Source organism: Netta rufina (assembly GCF_964035555.1).
Source record: "Netta rufina genome assembly, chromosome: 5".
Taxonomy (NCBI): Eukaryota; Metazoa; Chordata; class Aves; order Anseriformes; family Anatidae; genus Netta; species Netta rufina.
In genome coordinates this window covers 61,476,335-61,496,007 of record NC_140128.1, presented here as the reverse complement: position 1 = coordinate 61,496,007, position 19,673 = coordinate 61,476,335, and the positions used below count along the sequence as shown (strand labels likewise).

Sequence of the window (19,673 nt, the reverse complement as noted above, 5' to 3'; positions counted from 1 at the left end):
CTTTGGGGTTCAGGCTCCTGCTCAGGTGGAAGCAGAAGGATGATGAAGCCTGATGAAGTCCTAGTGCCTCGGTGCTGTGAGGATGAGCGTGCCCTGCTCCATTTGGCACGGTGCAGCCACGTGGAAGTCTCCAGGTGGTGGGGGTCTATCTATTTGCAGCCCTGCCCGCAGCTGGGTAATGGAGCAGACCGCATCTGCGAGGGAAGAGAGGCAACAGCAGCCGCGCTGGGGCATGGAGACAGATGGGGGCTGCTGTTGGCTGTTAATTTTATTGCTGTGGACAGCAGCAACTGCTTAGTAATTAAACGTCACTGCTACAAAGGCTGCTCAACTTGGCGTCTCTCCACCATTTTGCTGTTTTGCAGGGTGGAAAAGGGATGGTAAGAAGGGCAGCTGTCTTCATCCCAAAGAAAAAAAAAATCTTTTTTTTTTTTAATTCTCTCAAGCAAGTGCCAATAGCCCCCGGCTATCTTTCATAGCATCAGAAATCCAGCAGAGAAAGGACAGGGCTCCCAAGCCCTGTTCTCCGACAGAGCTCAGACCTGCAGCAGTGCGGGGCTGCACGGGGCTGCTCTGAGCAGAGAACAGCTCTAAGGGATGAGGACAGGGGTCCCTTTTTCCCTGCTACACTGAGCCACCACCTCCAGGCACCCAGCTCCGAGTGGGGCAGGCAGCCCCCAGAGGGAAGATTCCAGCTCAGATGTGGGAAGTTTTGCTGACTCTAAGCAGATGTATGGACAGCAGCGAGACCCAGACTATGACCCCCAGGCCTTGGACATTAGGTCTGATGAAACCCACAAACATTATACAGCAAAAACTCAGCCAGGAGAAAAGCAAACAGGAGCTGGGGGCTTGCAACTGGAGCCTGACGTCCTCTCAGTTATTTCCATGAATTTATCCACTAAATCCAGGAGTCTCCCTGAAAAGAGAACTTTGGTGTGTTTGTTCAGAAGAGAGACATGATTGCAAACACCCAGCTCTCTGAAATCAGCCCGAAAACTCTCGTGGGAGTTTGGATGCTTCCTCTCACTTAAAGCAGTCTAAAAGGACTTGTGATGCTTTGTGGGTCCAGTTGTGCCTACCTGCTCCTGCTGTAGAGCGGGAGCTGTACGGGATTTGTGTATGTAGCTTGAATGGGGGGAGTGGTGGATAGACACAGTCCCAATATCTGGATCTACAGAATGGCTTTGCTCCGTCTCACTGGCAGCATCAGCACCTCCCTTCCTTCCCCAAAACGATGCTGCTGCATCAGAAGCCAGTCAGCACCCTGCTTCAGGGTAAGTGAGGTCAAAATATTTCACTTTCAGGATGCATGCCCAGAAAAGCCCAAAGTTATCAGTCTAAATATTCTGCTTTCCAAAAAGGGACATTAAGAAATTATTATTTTTTTTCCATCCTAATTTGGCACAACTCAGAGTATATTTATTAGCCAGTTCCATCTCTTTTCTTACCTGCCTGATTTTTTCAGTTTACCTCCTGATCCTGCAGTACAACTGACTTCAGTGTCCTGAGGGCAAGGTATAAACACCTTGCTCAGCTACTTTATGTAGCCTTTTTATGGGAGGCGAGGAGTTACTCAGCTTATTCACTCCAGAAGGGGACTTAATTTCTTCTTGTATTTCAGGCTGTTTAAAAGGACACCTGGCAGGTAGCTTGGCTCGAACGCTAAGAGAAGAATCCATTCACACCCACCCCATCTCCCAGGACCATAACGATGATGCCTGAAGTCGTCATCACACTGACCTAGCCTAGCAGAAAGAAAATATTACACAGCTCACCAAGCCCACGGTGATTTTCTATCAGGATGTTTTCCTTACCAATGCAATCCAATAAAATTTCTTCAATAAAACCAAATGCAGAAATACGCTTTGCTGCCTAAAAACTTAGTTCAAGACAGTCACTGATACTATCATTTCTTCCCAGCGATGGTAGACAATTTATAATGTGCTACAACTCTCCTGAATTTTCTGTAGCATCAGTACAGTTCCCTTCTGTACACTTAACTATTAACAATTAATTAACCATTACTTGCAGTCTACTCTCAGCAATTATAAGAACAGTGGATGAAAAATAAATTAACAGTCTTTAGATTTTTTCTCTGTATGTATTTATCACCCTGGTTGACATCATGACCCCTATTTTCTACATACAGTGAAAAGAGGAGCTTTTTTTTTTTTTCCAAAATGTCATATAACAATTGCTAAAAGAGTATAGCAGAACACCCCTGATGTTTACCAAAATCTCACCAGATCTTCAATCTATAGATTTCCATGTTAAAAATGTGTTCTAAATGGATAGTTATGTCCCTTTTCAGTAATAAAATGAGAAATGAAGAATGAAAAAAGGATGAAAGGGCGTACAAAACCAGAAAAAAATGGAGCTCTTCAGTCTAAGTTGTTGTGCTGAGGAGTTATTTTACCTTATCACAAAAAAAAGAAAAAGTTTTGAAATTTGAATTTGATTCAAATATATTTATTAGACATTCTGTCTCCTCTTCAGAGAAGGGTAAATATGACTGCCTAATGATTTGTGAGAAGTCTGTTTACTTTAGTTACAAAAGTTGCAAAGGAAAGAAACATTCACATTTTATTTTAAAAACAAACGTTACATAAAATAATGCATACATTTTCAAGTTCTGAGACCTTCCTGGGCTGTCCTGAAGCTCAGATTGGGAAAGCACGCTTGCACAGTCTGGAATGGTTTGTTTTTGCACACCTGACACTCCTAATTGAGCTTCGTTCCTATCTGTCCTGGTTTTCTGTCCCAGCCCCTGTCAGGCTGCTCAACGACAGTGCCACAGATGTTGAAGCTGCAGCTGACCAGCAGAAAGATGTTAAGCTGTCATCTCACCCTCACTGTCATTTCTCTGAGTGTCTTTCTCTTACAGGAGTTTGCAGCAGACAGGTACAGAAGCCACCACTCTGCTTCTCCATAACCAAAGGACAGCTTTTGTACATGGCACATGACCCCAAAAACGACTAATCTGGATTTAGCATCAAATATTATGAGCGTCAAGACATGTGGCTACACAAAACTGCAGAACTGTGCTTCAAGGTAACAAGCCCACTAGGATTAGTTCCGCTGTCCATCTTTACACTTGCAAAAAGACCTAGAGAGTAGATCCAACGTTTCCCTAAATAATTGATAATAAAATACTTTGTAAAAACATGTGGAGCAAGGCACTCTCTTTTTGCTAGTGCTCTTTGAGCACAATGGCAAATTTCTGAAAACAGTAGATGGCTCTGCATTGAGCATGCAGATGCTGAGCAGGCACCACATTATTTAGCTTTGCTTGAATGCAAAAGCTGATAATCTGGCATTTGTAGATTGACCTGAAGTTTTTGTTTTTTTTGATAAATTTGAGTCCTCTGCTTTTTGCTCCTGGTTCTTTTTCTCCTCATCTTCAGTAGCCGTGGGACGCTTTCGTTTTTTGTCTTCTGTTAAATCATTAGCTGCTCTTCCTTTTGCTTTCTCAGTCCACGCCTTTGAAGAAAGTACATCATTAAATAGAAAACTACATAGCAAGCCACACAATTCACTGATTTGTTTAACATATTTTCTTTCTTTGATTATAAGGAAGTGCTGGAATAATTCTTGTTAATAACAAATAGAGATTGCCAATCAAGTTGAGAACAATTTCCTCACTTTACTTTTTCTGCAACAGCATTTCTCTTAAAAACTGTAATTTCTTTTAACCTGTATGTAAAATTGAAGATCTTAAACATCTTTCTGGACAAATAAGAAAGCCAAAAGGCTTTAGAACCAAGCCCCAACTTTGTTATTTTTTCCATTGATTACATTTCTCACATGCTCCACTTTGGAAAAGCAGCTTTCTGCTTTTACTTATTATTCAGATGTCAATATGCTTTATATTTTCACACATACACGTTTTAGATCATGGTCCAATTCAAAGTCCCTGAAGATGAAGAACAGTGGAATTTAAAGAAAAAAAGCACTACTTGGAAATAACCAAGGAATTTGGTGGTGGTGGTGAAATAAAAATAAATAAATTAAAAAGAAAAAACAATTAGAGAATGCTTTCTTACCATTCTTTCTTCTGATGACAGAACTCTAAATCGACTCATGCCTTCTTTTATAACTTCTGCTTCATTCAGGCCAGGATTATCTGTTAAAATGCTTGCTCTGTTCTCTTCTAGCCACATCTGGAATCCTGTCTTTGGTCTGAAGCAAGCACAGAAAAAAAATGTCAGTTTATGAAGTTTAGAGGAAAACCATATTCCCCAAAATCACATTTCTAAACAACACCTGAGTGGTTTTTTTTTTCTTGAAAGAAAAGTCACATACAGTCAGCAGTTTGCTTTCCCCTACTGCAGTATTCTTGCAGAATAGACTGACAAGGCAAGACTAAGTCAAGCACTTTTATTAAATCCATGATATATATGGAGATTAACATTTCAGTTTTGGAATGACAAAGCATAATGATTCTCTTCCTTCCTGACAAGGTCTCATCAACCTAAAAATAGAGCACACATTAGCACGTTTCAGCTAATCCTTTTCACAATTCTCCTTACCACTTGTTTTAGAAACTTATCTGTTAAGGTTAATGAAAAGAATACTAGCCCAAATGAATAATAATTCCCTTCATCTTCCTCAGTTAAATTAAGTCTAAATGGGAAGTCATTATAATAATGCAAGTTTCATGAGGACTGGGATCATGGAAAATGTCTGCTTCAGAGGAATAAGATATATTACAGTCTTAGCAAGGAAAATATATACTGCTTAAGTGCTACAAGTCTTCTGCTTTTTTTCCTTTAGAAGTAAGTAAATAAATAAATAAAAAAGAAACAAAAAACACAGCCAAACCCATAGCACCCACACCAAAATTAAGCTTTAATACTTTCCCATAAAACACTTAGCTTTTAGACCTCCTCAGAGATTTGCTAGACACGTTTAAGGATTTCCTAGACTTGGAACTGGTACAGCAGCATGGTTTCATTTATCATTCAAAGGTCATTATCAGCTATGTAAGTATTACCAAGGCAAAAATCGTTGCTTATAGCCCCAAAATTAAATTATGCATTGCTTGTTTATTATTCACCAACACGTTCTATGCATTTGTCTCAGGCTGACACAAAACTTCCACCTTGAATACCACTGCCATGCATACCTGGAAAGATTTAATAAACAGGGAGTTCCACCCATGCTTCTTCACTGTGGTTGTAATACGATTAGTATCAAATTGCCACAACACAAATATCAGTTTGCTAAAACTCCTGAGGTAAATTCACAAATGTGACAACTTGTGAGCTTACACTTTAATCTTGATCTTAAGCTACTTCGGCCATTCAAAAAATAGTTTTTGGACTTGCTATTCTATCAAAATTGGAACATGGCATTGAGTGGCAAGCGTTCACTTGCCTTTTGTTTTCAGTGTTGTCCTGTGCAGTGACTTTGACTTCAGGGGACTCTCTTCCTGCTTTTTCTTGTCTTTCTTCCACTGCTTTTTCTTGTCTTTCTTCCACCGTTTTTTCTTGTCTTTCTTCCACCGTTTTTTCACTAGAGTTCGGTGTACGAGTCTGGAAGAAGGATGCTGCTGAAGCCTACAGAAATTGAGTTTAAAAAAAAAAAAAAAAAAAAAGTTAAGTCTAATTCAGCCGAATATATGTTTAGTTATTCCTATTTAAAATAAAATACAAAACAAACAATCAAACAAACAGCACAGAATGCAATTTCTACAAGTGAAGCAATTTTTTTTCTTGCTGTTTTGTGTAAGTTTCTGCAGTATGCTTAAAAGAATCCTGCCATCTAAGACGCTTTACTCAATCAGCAGGGTTTCATACTTGATAAAAGCTGGTAAAATTCAATTTACTGTTCTGAAACAACATGAAAAGACTAGAAACATTACCTGCTTGGATTTTGGTTTGGGAATCAGAGGCTTTATAACTGGAGGGCTCTGCTTGTTTACAGCTCGACTGCTAGATAAAGTTTTCTTTGAGTATTTGCTCATATTGTCTAGAACACTCGCTGATGGGACCAGTGGGTCCTTTTTGTTAGATGACACCTAGCAAAACAGATAAACAAACATTTTACTTATTTTCTGGCATAGTGCGCTCCTATGTCCCTCCAAGATTTCTCTTGTAGTCGCATTGTAACTTTACGTATAAAAATCTGCTGGGATTTTCAGAGCACCGCAGTCAAACCAGCTTCAAAATTTTTACCTTAAAGGGATTCACTCGTCCTTGGCTGCTTGATGCAATTACAGCTGTTGAATAGAAAAAAAAAAAAAGAATGTAAAACGTGTGTGTAGACAACCCCCCCATGTCGCAATACACACATTTTAGATGAGTAGATGAAACAACCTTAGCCTCATTTCCAAAGAAAAAGGCTAATACTCATTTTTCATATTTCAGCCTCTGTTAGTTGAAAAATTGAAGAGGATGACTAGGTCAGAGGCATCAAATATTCCACACCAAAGAAGAGAAGTTCTTGAACCACTTCAAAGTGGTTGGACAAAGAGAAAGTCACTTTGTTAACCCCAGCAGGGTTATACTACGCATCCTCAGCTATTGTTAATCATCATAAAAACCACGCAGGACCAACAACTACAAATCCACAGGAACACCAATTACTTCCTCCATTCCCAAATCCATTTCCATTCCTATTGTTTTTGCTGGAGGGATGGCAGGAGGGAATAAGCAAAAGAGAACAAGAGATTGTATTTTGCCTTGCCTGCTAAAGCAGACCCCCAGTTCTGGTTTTTTACACTGCCTTGTAAGTGCAGCTAATGAACGCATCTGTGATTAGTAAAACAAACTGATTGATCACTGCTCTGTTTTTCCCCTCTCCCACAGAATGCCAGGCAGATAACTGATTCAGCACTTGACACAAGCAAGGTAATCAGCAGGTAATGATGTTAAAGAACATCATTATGTAAAGATGACATCAACGGGAATAAGGAACCTCTTAAAAACACAAAAACAATAGTCCTTACAAGTTACTGCTCGGCAGCATTGTTACACGCTGAATTTTAGTAGCAATGGGAGAACAGAAGATAAAAATGGGGCAGATGTTGTGAAGTATTACAAAGTTCTGATCCTAGAATAAATGGAGATTTACTCACCAGGCTTTGAAATAGTCCCCTCGGCTGAAGTGACTCCTTTGGAGAAAGGATTTGGCCCTTTGGAACAAAGAAAAAGATACATATTTAAGTGCAATAAAAAGTAATAGCATAACTTGTTAAAAAACAAAACCCTAAACACACAAGCAAGTCATAGTAAACCAATTCATATCTTACAGCATGACTTTTCATTTTCAAAATGTACACACAATTTTACAAAAACATCCGTCTTTTTTACCTGGATCTAACTTAGAGTTGTATACTTGTTCCTTATACCTAATATTTAAATAAATAAAAAAATAAAATAAAAAAAAAAACAACATTTTTTTCCTGAAAGAGAGAAGCATGTTTTTTAAATAAATGTCTAACAATAAGAAATATCAAATTATAAAATGTGTAAGTGCTGTACAATATAAATGTAGCACTACAGAAAGCAATAGTTCTGTTTTATAGGTAAAGCTATCTTTCCAGCTTTCTTCTTCTCCCCCACCCCACTTTTCTATGGAGGGAAGAAGATAACATAACTTACAAACCAAGTAAGATGAGAATAATCACTAAACTCGTTTTGCTTTTCTCCTCCAGACCACCACTTAAAAGCTCAAACACGAAATTGTTCAGTATACAGAAACATACAAAAGGATGGGAAGGATGAAGAGGTGAAGGGAGACAAAGCAAAGGGAAAAAAAAAAACAACAACCTGCCTATGGTAATGACAGGAACATCAAAACAGTGCAGACTGCTTGACAACTCTCCTGCAAGAGGTAAAAGCCTAGCTGCTGAAGAGGGGAGTGCTCAGTGAACAACTTGTCTGTCAATTCATCTCCTGCAAGATTTGAACTGAAACCAAATAACAGCTTCGCAACATGACCCAGTCCATTAGATGTGTTATCAGGCAACAAAAAACCTCCCCAAGGATCCCTCTAAACAGTTAAGTACAATGCACAAGCAAGCTGTGACAAAGCAGAAGACACACACTACATTTTTGTTATTCTGCAGTGACGACAGGTACGTGCTGGGCTATGGATCAGGTAGACACCACTATGCATCTCCCACAGGGAGTGCAGGGAACTGGAAGCTTGCAGGCAGGAGTTTCTGTGCCACCCTGCTGCATGTTTTTTCATCCATCAAAATCAAGACAGCTCAGAAAATACCAGACCTGTTTTAGTAAGGTAGCAGAAAACCTCGTCCCTGCTACACTTGGAGATTTTCAAAACTCAGTGAAAGAAACTGTATTATTTTCTACTCAAGTAAAGGGCTCCCCAGTCAAATCTCCTGTGCCTCCTCTGGAGGGCCCTTTGCCATGTGGTGTGTCTGTCTGTCTTAAATTTTATGTCAAAAAATCAAAAACATACAGAAAACTCCACTGCTTGCTTCATGCTCTATCCTGCTGAGTTACCCAAACTTAAGACTATCAGGGAATTTGCAGAATTCCTTATCAGAAGTCTGTGAAAGACCCATCTAGATAACTTCCAGCCTATTCAAACAACGTATTTTTCTTACTCTGTTTATGCACTTCTGGCGTTTCTTCTGCTTCCTCATATTCATCAGTTTCCTCAGCATCTTCCATTTCTTCGTCCTGCTGAACATTCCTGACTGGCAGACGACTCCGCTCTGCGGCCGAGTTGCTGTAACTAAAGGGATGGAATTCATCAGAAAGGAAGTGGTGCTTTGAACTTCACCACGTTCAGACAGAAAACTGGAACAAAAGAAGGCTAACTTTCTAAATTAAGAAAAAAGAACAATAATGTTTGGCATTCACTTACATTGTACCACTGATTACACTGTGCTGATTACTAAAAATAAAATAAAGTTTCATGAATCACTTCAGTTCACCCAGAAATACAACACACAGCCACTTAAAACAGTACTCGTGGAGTTTTAAGATAGACCACACGTGACTGCAGAACTACCTGAAACTCCCACCCAGCTAGAAGTGCAAGGACCATCCTTCAAACAGCTCTGTGCACAAGAGCAAACTCCAAGGGAAGCAGCAAGCTTTTGCCACCTTGTTCAGAGTGCACAACAATGATGTTAAGAACGCTTTGCCACAAATGTAAATGCAAACAGCAGGCACCTTCCAGCTCCATTGAAATCTGCATACCTCTGCTATCATGAGCAATACCAGGTTACTTTTCTGCATAAACAAATATGCAGGTGATAACACGGATACACATTTCCAGTCTGAAGTTTAAGCAGCAAGCTCCAATGCTTAATCTCATTATTCTCTAAATTCCCCAGTTATAGCACGTGTTTCTCTTGCATTTTCCACCTAATCTTTGCTGGTTACTAAAATGTGTGCACCTGAAAATAAAAGGTTCATTTCTCTCGACTAGAGTGTCAGTACTAGATTCATTTGGCACTAAGAAACATAGTGCCTGCAGTGTATTGCAGCCCTCAGAGTGGCAGAAGCTGTACACACGGGACTGCAACTTCCATTCGTGATCCAGAAGAACAGGGTATACCATTTAAAAAGTTTTTTTTTTCTTTGTGAAATAGCACATTTAAAACCAAGGGAAAGGCTACAGATAAGTCCCTCAACTTATCACTTCCTCTTGCTTTAAAAAAGTTACAAACTTCATACATAAAATTGCTACGGGAGGACGCTGCTTCTGATAAAACAGGGCATTTTTTCAGCGTTATCAGACTGGTGGTTAGCTATTAGTTTCCTTACAGCTGTTCCATCCAGATGCTGAGCAAGAACACACAACTCTTCTGTACGATCTGTATTTAAAACAAAAATAAACAGAAAGAAGAAAGCACACATCTTCTGCCTCTTCTTGCTTTACAGACAGCACATACAAAGCAGGTACAGGTAGGAGAGGAAAGGTAAAGAGCACAGATACAGAGAAAAGAATGACAGCAAACCTGTAATAGTTCAACAGTTTGGAAGAGCTGGGATTAGAGACATGGGAATAAGATCAACTGGGATAAACTGAGATGGGATGCTGAAACAGGGGAGGGTTGGAGAAAGGTAAGAGGGTTTTAAGAAGGGTGTAGAAATGGGGTAAAGAGACAGAGGCAAAGGGAAAAAAATAGGTTGGAGACAAAAAAAACAGTACAACAAAATCAGAGCAATTTGGTATCAAGTCCACTTTGCCTCTGAAGCCACTGTACACAGGCACACAGCAAGTAAGCAGTGGAGACACTTTGTGTCAGTACCCTGCTGCTAATTTCTAATTAGTCCTCAAAAGATGTCACCAAGAGCTTACCATTTTATACACACAATTTATGAGTAGAGCAGTACGAACCAGTACGTCATAACAAACACGTTACAAATTACCGTCCAGAAGAGCGAAGTGTATCAATTGGAATAAAACGTTAATAAATCAGTAAAAACATTCCCAGGTTTTTAATCTCAGAAATGTGTGTTACCCGGCATTCCGATGATTTCGGAAATCCTCTTCCTCCTCTTCTTCTTCCAGTGCTGTTGCCAATTCACTTGCTTTCTCCACAGCCATTTCACTAAGCCGCTGAGCTAAATTTAGTCTTCGAGAGCGAGAAGCATACTTGATCGCTAAATTCACAACGTTTTGTGTCATGAGGTCAGCAAGTTCCACACAACGAAATTCACGCTCCAGTTTACAGGAAAGCTGAAAGGAGAAAAGCCTTGAGAGTTACACACTTCAGTTACACAGCTCTCTGAAGACTCTAGGACCAGAATATTATTTTTTTGTTTTGTTTTGTTTTTTATGTATTGAACAAATAAAGACAAATCACCAACAATTATGAACTGCAGAGCAAAGAAACACCTTTTTTTTTTTTGTAATAACTCTCCGTATTGATAAATAATAACATTAACTTCTATCCACCTCTTATTGTAGCTGGTGAGGTACCTGATAACCAGCCACATTTCTACGAAGAGCAATCACATCTAAATTTGCATCAAATCCTATCCACTCAAAATGAAGTCTTTGGGATTCTATTTTTCAAGGTATTTGTACTTACGGCAAACAATTTCATTAGAAGTTCTTGCTGTTCTTTCACTGACTGACTTGTAGCATTTTCATCAACTTCATAGCCAATTTTTGACAAGTAATCCACATGGTTGTGAAAAATAACGGAACGCCAGTATTGTTCCTGAAAATGGGAGAAAGATGCATGCTGGAGGTCAAAGGGAGGGTGAAAAAATGAAAAGCTCTCAGCTCTATACCTAATAAATTACAAAGCATTTTATCAACTCATTCTTAAACGTTCCTTTCATTTTATAATGACGGGTGAGTGGCAGACAATTCTCTTTAAACACCAATGCCTAGTGAAGAAAAATAGACCACACCAACATACAAACCCATCTGAATAGTCATCCTCTCTTTAAATTCCATTTCTATTACAGGCTTTCAGCAGGACCTACATGTTCACCAGATTGCTACCAGTATAAGCAGTTCTAGAACAAATTGAATACTTTATCTTGTATTTTCTGCCCCAGAGTGAAATGGAAACATTCCACAATAACTCTGTAACTGCAGGAGTAACGTTTGCGAGACAGGTTGTTCAGGGAAATACTAGCAAAGCTAGTGGACCAGACTAGCTCTGTGGCAAAATACCTAACTCAAAACCAATGTCTTCTCATCAGATCTATTAGGAATCACCTGTTTTTTACAAGACCAATCTATAAAGAAGTACATATTCCCTCTGGGTAAATTAACAGTTCCTGATTTGGAAAGAACAGAGGAAAAAAGAAAAGGCTACAACAAACAAACCAAAAACTATAGTCCTTCAAGTAAACAAAAAGAAAAACTTTGAAAAGAATGAGCACGAATTCATAAAAAAAAGGATAAAGTTTTTATTATTGAAACTTTTTCCTCCATGCTTTCATCAAGGCAAATAAATTTCAAATAGCATTAAACAGACTTTGAGACTGAGGTTAGAATTTTATGTCCATTTCTATTTTGTACACTACAGCTGAATCCCACATTAAAAAAAAAGACTAATAAAAAATTCAAAAATTGGTAACAGTTTTCTGGGTATTCTTCACACATACATCTTCAACCAAACTCTGCCTTAAGAAAATAAATCAAGCTTCAAGGCCTATGTTTTCAGAATGATTATAGGGAATACTTAGCACGTCTTTCAAAAAAGATCTTCCAGAAATAGAAACATGCCTAAAAAAAAAATTGGAAACAGGCATCTTCAAGGGGATCTCAAGTTGAATCCCCAAATCTGGCACTTTCTCAAGCATTAGGCCACTGATAATTGTTTTAAACAAACAAACAAACCAGAGAGAGATAGAAACTTCATTGCTCTGAAAGAGATTGTGTGTAAATACTAACACTGTGTCAACTCTAACAACTTAATTTAGTGTTCTTCTAGAACCAGTTGTGAAGCAAACCCAACTGAAAGGGCTATACCCAAATAACCCCTGAACCCAAATAACCTCCTTAGCCAGGTGCCTTACTCAGAGTTTGCACAACCCTCTTCGTAGTAGAGATGATTAATAGGAATCTTATATAATCCCTACTATGGGGATGTCTAAGTCTATCAGCTGTGGACTCAACATCATTCCATACCTCCATCTGTCCCTTTTCTGTTGTAACTTGACAATAAGGAAGCGTAAAAGGTAAAATTGCTACAGCAGGACGTGGGAGTGTAGGAGGGAATCGGGCTCCTTTGCAGGGAATACACCTGTGCACAGGAAACAAAAAACACAGAGTCCTCATCAGCTACAGAGTCACCAGTTGTTCTACATCTAAATCATGTCTCCTAAGAAGCAAGATACTTTAAGAGGATTTGTTCTTTAAAAAGTAGTAATGAAATTACTGACTTAAGTATAGCAATATATTAGATTGTATTATAAAGGGTTATTTTTACATCGCAACCAATAAAAGATTTTAAAACCAGCAGGCACATGCTGCTCTTGTTCACACCAGAAACTCCAAACATGGCACGTAACAGACACAGATCTCTATCTCACACAACACACTGTTTAGCAGCAATTACAAAATGGAAATGCAGTTTATTAAATTCAGAAACTACTGAACAACGGAGGGCCACTGGAGAAACAGCAGGCACATCTACTATTTATTATGATAGGGATTTTGGACTTCATGAGAACAGTGCTGTGACAGAGGGGGGGAAAAAAAAAGGGGAAAGCTGCACATCTACAGACTAAAAACACAGTCTGCTTCATTAAACTAATACTCTGGTTACAATCACTTAAGCAAAACATTGGGGAAGAGCTGTATCTCCAGCAGCACCAATGAGCACTGACAAAAATGTTTCTTTTTATAGCTTTAAGCTAGTGTTTCAAACACTAGGAAAAAAAAAAAAACAAAACAGGAAGCATTAGTGTTCTGTGTTGATTACGGCATATGGTGTTTCTACAATAACCCTCCCCCTTCTTATCTTCAATATGCTACTGGCTTTGAATAAAAATGCTCTCTGCAATTCCAAGAGCAGTGTTTTCTTTCTTGGAGTAGAACGAGAAAAAAAAAAATCAAGATGACTGACTCACAGTTGATTATCACATCAATGTGACGTGTCCTGCACAGTTTTGGTGAATTTTTGAAAGGCCAACACTACTTAATATTTTAGAGGGATAAACAGACAGCTAATTGATATTTACTTGTGATATCAAAGTATTTTCTTTACTGCATAAAACAGAGGATTTAAAAAAGCATCGTATGAATTTAAATAAAATGCAGTCTCCCACCAACACCCAAAATTGTGCATGTTTAGCAAAGTACGAGAGCCCAAATGTCAATAAAATGTAAGCTGACAGCTTCTGAGCTGCTAGGAAAAGGACATGTATCACTGAATAAAGAAGACTACAAACAAAGCTTAGCAACTACACTTCTGTGATGCTTGTTAAGAGGAATAAAGTTGTTTAGACACCATCACTGTCACATTTTGAAGTAATGGCTCACTCTTAGCTAAATATTTATTTGAATACATCAGCACTTTTACAAAATTGTTCTTCATGGCCACAGCACAGAATCCTAACAGCAACTGTATGTTTTTAGTAGCATTCTCTAGCAAAGTGCAGTCCTATGAATCTCCCTGCATCAGAGATGTGTGATTTCATAAAAGTGCTCGTGTCTGTTAGACAAGGCAAGAAGCCAGCATTAGTCTGTTACACATTATAAAACCAATGAGTTTATTCAGAACAAATTTACTGATGAAACATCCATGCAGAATTGCATTCATGAACTAGATCAATGCACGTTTACTAGCCACCTGCTTTAGTAATAGTTGTTTCCAGTTTCTCTTACTACGAGGTGTTCTATAAATTAGAAGTAAGACAAGAAAGCACTTCTTTTGTGGAATAGCTGACCTGAGCTGCTGGGGGTTTTCATGGATGCCCACAACCCAATAATGATCAGATTTTCCTTTACAATGCTCTCTTGTGTTACACACTGGAATCCAAGTATCCCCGAGTCTTCGGTTCAACATCCGCACAATTCCCTCAGAATCCACGTAACAGGGGGTACCTGTTGGGTACAAAATGTAGACAGCTGTTCTCACAGGCAACTAATTATGACGTGAGTAAGTTTGAACTGCTGGATACTGCTGGGAAATGACGTTTTGCATAACTCAAAGACAATAAGCCAAACAGTACAACCTAACTGGGAAAAACTAGTTTCCTTAGAAAGATGCGCCACCTTCTGACAGCCAATACCACTGCTACTGACTCATGTTCAAATTCAAGACTTGAAAACATTTTACGAACTCAAAATCTGTTACTTGGATAGATCCCAAAAAAAGTTAGCTATCTGACAATTGCTTTTTTCTAGTTATCATACAAACTCCTCCCAAGCTACCAGCTTTTCTGTGGGGACATCTGCTGAGATAGTTATGTTGAACATGCCAATTATGATGCACTTATGCAGTTTATTTCTTTTTGCTGAGCAGGGCAACTGATTGGGAAATTAAATTCTGGTAATACTCAAGTGTATTCTACTCAGAGTGGAAACATATTAAAGATTTCTTATAAATATTTATAAAGAACAGAAAAACAGTTTTGTTTAGCATAGAGGAGACTCGGGATGGGGAGGGGAAATCTAGGTCCCAGGACCACGTTTTCTACTAACTAACGCCCAAGTGGGCATTAGTTAGCCAACCCCTGCTCCAAAAATCACCTAACATCAAGATTTCTCAATGTTATTCATACCTTCTGCTGAGAATCCAACCCATGTCAGATAGGACTTCTTTGTAAGAGAAAGAGGGTCTCCGTGCAAAACTTGCTTTTTCTTTTTTCCTAGCTCTATCAGCTGTACTCCAAGGCATTGGTCCCCATCAAATCCAGTACCTAGGATGAAGTTGTTCAATGACTATATCAAAAAGCAAAGAATTGTCTTGTCTCTTGGCTAAAATTTAAATAAGTTTTGAATCAAAAACTAATTCTAAGGCAGCATTATCCATGAATACAATTATCAGACAAGCAACTATTTGTCATTTTTGACGTACAAAGCATGCATAACAAAATAGTCCCTTATTTTCCTCCAGTAATTCATCTTGGCCTATCTGAAACCTAAATTTAATCTATTTATGCTACAGTTACAAAATTCTCCCACTCCCCACAAGTTAAGCTAGGCATCCCAATATGAAACATAGGCTGTGCTGTCAGATTCCAAAGAATTATAGGTTGTAACAGTACGGTGTCATCAAGCAGACAAGAAGAAGGAAAAGTAAAACAATTCTGGTGATTATACACAAATTAACCAGTATTTGAAGCCAGTAACAGACAAGGATTGAAACAAAGCATAGTTCAAAAAAGATAGAAGGGAGAAAATACCTCTGTGATAAATAACCATCAACTGCTCTCCATGTCCTGCCATGGCCACCACAGGACCTGGGAGACTGAAGATCTCTTTCTGAACTCCTCCAACTGTGAACAGACGAACCAGCAAGGCGCTGGTGGCACAAGCAGCCCAGCCCTGACCTAGACAGATAGCCTCAATATCTTCGTCCTTTGGCATATCTACTGTCCACTCCTTGTTTGTGTCCCATGAGCTAAAATGAATGCAGTGGAGCTTGCTAAAATAGAGACAAAGAACAGCAGTGAAGCATCACAAGAAGAAAAACACAATATCTGAAAATACATCAGGCGTTTCATCTACAGCAATATATTATGTTTTTATCAGAGACCTAGAATATGTGACTGTCATTAGGAACTGCGTCATCCGACAGATTACAAGTGGTCATTTGCAAAGCTGTTTTTGTTTTTATTCAAGAACTGAAGAGCCTGCTCAGTCTCCAGCCCTGCAGATTTACAGCCCCTAAAGCATGAAGCAGAGACACTTCAGAGGTCTGAGTAGAGATTTTTATATGGAAAGAGATAAGCATCTTGCTTAATTAACATTGCAAGAACTGAAGGTGTTCAGTAGCCCTGACAATCAGGCCTGTCACATTGTGATATCCTTCAGGAGCAAAAGATTAGGAACTTGGATTCTGCAATCTTAATGACTGAAAATGGTCTGCAACCCACTTACAGACACCACAGCTTTTAATAAATAACTCAGATGTTTACCTCATTTAGGAAAAAAAATAATCAGAGTCAGACAACCAATACATAGAAATAACACTCCTATAGATAAAGTTTGCTTTTCAAGTTATCACAGTGTTGTATGTTCCCCAGAAAAGGCAGAAAGTTCTTCCTTCAACATATTTCCACAAAAACAAACAAACAAAAAACCCACACAATGTCATTCTTAAATACAAGAGCAGAGTAGTCCAGCTGCTTGAAGTTTTCTACTATGGTTTCCTGAACTTGTGTTCTTCACATGGTAATTCTTCAGGTAGCTCCAAACATCTTTCCATAGCAACAGCATGAAAAGAAATAGCAGAGCCCTTATGATTTATCATTGATCTGAGCTGACTGAAAGACTATTGTGCATGTTTACAATTTCCTTTGAGCTAGCCATGCATGAACTTTCTAGTATATACACTTGAAAAACAGGATTTAGAGAAAAACCTCAGGAAACAAAATACATCCTTCAATACCTTGAAGTCTACAAGTGGGTGGGTGTGAAAAAATCCTCCTCAAAAGCGGTCCCATAAATAAAAAAGCAAGATCAAAAGCCAAAAATTTCAAAAAAAAAAAAAAGTGATAAAAGCTGAAATATATGAAACATGCTAAATGTAATTCCATACTATGGCTTTGACAGAGCAAAGCCGTGACTTACCTTGCAAGTTCCTCTGTGCTTTCACAGGCTAGCAAAATAGCTTCAGTGGAGAGGTCAGCCATGGTGTGATTCAGAGAGTTGGGCAGGTGTGTTGCATGGTGTACAGAGGTATCATGAAATTCGATATCTATAGCATTGTCCTGCTCATCATTGTAGCAGCGAATGATGCCAACAGAATTCCAAACCTATTAAAAATAAATAAATATCACAATAATAATAATCAAGCATGTTGACTGCCCTAGAACAGCCTCCTACACCTCCTCGATCTGCAACAGCAATAGGTGACAGATTGAAGACTTGAAGAGTCAGGGCTGGTAGTTTCTAAAACAGCTTCATTAGGCCAAAATGATTTTATTCTCATTGCTTAACCAAATTTCTCCTTGCAAAATTAATCATTAACAACTCGCAGTTATAAAGAAATAATGGGTGATGGACGGAAAAGTCCTAAAAGGACAAAAGTATCCACAAGTTCCAATCTAAAAAGGAATTTCAAAACAGATTTGTTCAACTTCAGTAACACAAGCACAAGCTGTATTGCTTCCTTTAGTCTTGAACCAAATATTTACTTCTACATCAAAAGCAACCTAAATGTATGGCATAAAGTTATGCACTCTGCATTAGCACAAAGCTACTTTTCACCATTTAGTTTACACTGTGAAGTATTAAAAAAGCACCAGACACATGCAGCTGGAAATGATTAGATTAAGACCCAGCAAAACCAGGACAATGCTAACAAAGCAACTACATCTATGTAGCAGCACAGCCATGAGATTTACCATGAAACGATGCATGAGATGTGCAGGAGTGGAGCCAGACTGGAAAGGCTTTTGCCTGGGGGTTGGCAATGGCCCATCATAGAAATGCTGTTGTGTAGACGATGCTGGCAAAGCTGGAAAGCCACCAGTCTGATCATCATCATCCTCCTCCTTATTAAGAAGATTGGAATTAGCTTTTATCATCCCAATATCTAAAAATTTAAAACACAAAAATACATGTATGTATTACTTCTTCCCAGTATTATGGCAGAAAATAGGCAAAAAACACAGAACTAAAACAGTGAAGACTTGACCAGAAAAATACAACAGAATACATTTGATAAGGGGATGCCAAGAGAGGATGCTTAAGAGTTTGTCCCAATAACAACACTCCAGAGCTCTGGAAAATTAGTTCATGCTGTACCTACCTAATGAGTTATCATCGTCATCAAGTATTGCCCGTCTCTGATGGCTTGCAGTTGGCATAAGGTCATCATCATCACCGTGATCCTCATTAGCTCCCGGGGTTGGGGAAGAGGGTGGTTCGATCGCATCTCCATTTAAATAGTCGTCATCGTCTCCATCAAAGAGATCATTGTAGTCTTTTGCCGCTGTACTGGCAACCTAGAACCATGTTAGCAATTATCATTATTTTTTCATTTAGCAGCTATTAATTATTGTTATTAATTATAATTGTTATTTAATAATGGTAATTCCTTCCAGTACCTAAAGAGGACCTACAGGAATGCTGAAGAGGAACTCTTTGTCAGGGAGTGTAGTGATGGGACAAGGGGTAATGGCTTTTCAACTAAAAAAAGGTAAGTTTAGGTTAGATAAGAGGAAGAAATTCTTCACTATGAGGGTGATGAGGCCCTGGCACAGGCTGCCCCAAGGAGCTATGGCTGCTCCATCCCCAGCAGTGCCCAAGGCCAGGCTGGATGGGGCTGGGGGCAGCCTGGGCTGGTGGCAGGGGCTAGGATTAGATGGGCTGTGAGGTCCCTGCCAACCCAAACCAGCCTGTGAGTCTGTGATTAAATCTTCCTTTGGACATGAAACTCAAGGAATGAATTAACAAACAAGAAGGAAATTTCAACACCCAATACAGAATGTTCAATATAATTTGATGGCTTAAATATTCAAGTTAATAATTGGCACTAATTACCTTGTCATTTGTTTTCTTTCCATCACCGATATCCTCCAACAACCCCAGATTTCCTTCAGTATCTGTATAAGCGATTTGCCTGTACTTGGGGTGCCATGCCAGTCCACAAATTGAGTAATTTTTCTCATGTTTTGTCCTGAAAAGAGTATGAAAATACTGGAATGTATTAAGCTTCTCAGGGCAGAAGCATTATTGTAAGCAGTGGTAATACTTACTGGTATTAGAAAACAATATAATAAAATACATACACATGGTAAAATAATTCATAAGTTAAACTTCAGCACAAATAACTACAATAAAAAACACAGCAGGCCTTACTTCTCTGTGGAGGAAATTATTTAAGCTTTAGAATCAATCAGAATCATTTTCATAAAACAGCTCCTGATAGATGTAGAAAAGACAAAGTAATTCCCCAGCAGCCACACATTCCAAACCATCCAGCTATAAAAACGAACACTCAGCTGCTTCTCTTGTACCAAACGGATGAGTTAGTCCTCCATCTTCTCCCTGCTTTATTCTCACAAAACAACCCTGCCATGAATCATTTACACAGTCTGTCT

General features: G+C 38.8%; 1 protein-coding gene across 1 annotated transcript in view; it reads right to left on the bottom strand.

Moving 5' to 3' along the window:
- Positions 1 to 3,121: 3,121 nt before the first annotated feature.
- The window catches only part of WDHD1 (WD repeat and HMG-box DNA binding protein 1), a gene marked incomplete at its 5' end in the record, with an annotated part of 30,241 nt that continues 13,689 nt past the window's right edge, over positions 3,122 to 19,673 (bottom strand). Inside the window, 17 exons of the mRNA XM_084288435.1 lie at positions 3,122 to 3,483; positions 4,047 to 4,182; positions 5,380 to 5,561; positions 5,867 to 6,022; positions 6,180 to 6,223; positions 7,082 to 7,138; positions 8,579 to 8,709; positions 10,451 to 10,668; positions 11,024 to 11,155; positions 12,583 to 12,697; positions 14,346 to 14,502; positions 15,183 to 15,320; positions 15,807 to 16,048; positions 17,197 to 17,381; positions 17,973 to 18,163; positions 18,380 to 18,575; positions 19,114 to 19,249. Coding sequence (XP_084144561.1) covers positions 3,283 to 3,483; positions 4,047 to 4,182; positions 5,380 to 5,561; positions 5,867 to 6,022; positions 6,180 to 6,223; positions 7,082 to 7,138; positions 8,579 to 8,709; positions 10,451 to 10,668; positions 11,024 to 11,155; positions 12,583 to 12,697; positions 14,346 to 14,502; positions 15,183 to 15,320; positions 15,807 to 16,048; positions 17,197 to 17,381; positions 17,973 to 18,163; positions 18,380 to 18,575; positions 19,114 to 19,249 — 2,617 coding nt within the window. The 3' untranslated portion in view covers positions 3,122 to 3,282. The remainder of the gene's footprint in view (positions 3,484 to 4,046; positions 4,183 to 5,379; positions 5,562 to 5,866; positions 6,023 to 6,179; positions 6,224 to 7,081; positions 7,139 to 8,578; positions 8,710 to 10,450; positions 10,669 to 11,023; positions 11,156 to 12,582; positions 12,698 to 14,345; positions 14,503 to 15,182; positions 15,321 to 15,806; positions 16,049 to 17,196; positions 17,382 to 17,972; positions 18,164 to 18,379; positions 18,576 to 19,113; positions 19,250 to 19,673) is intronic.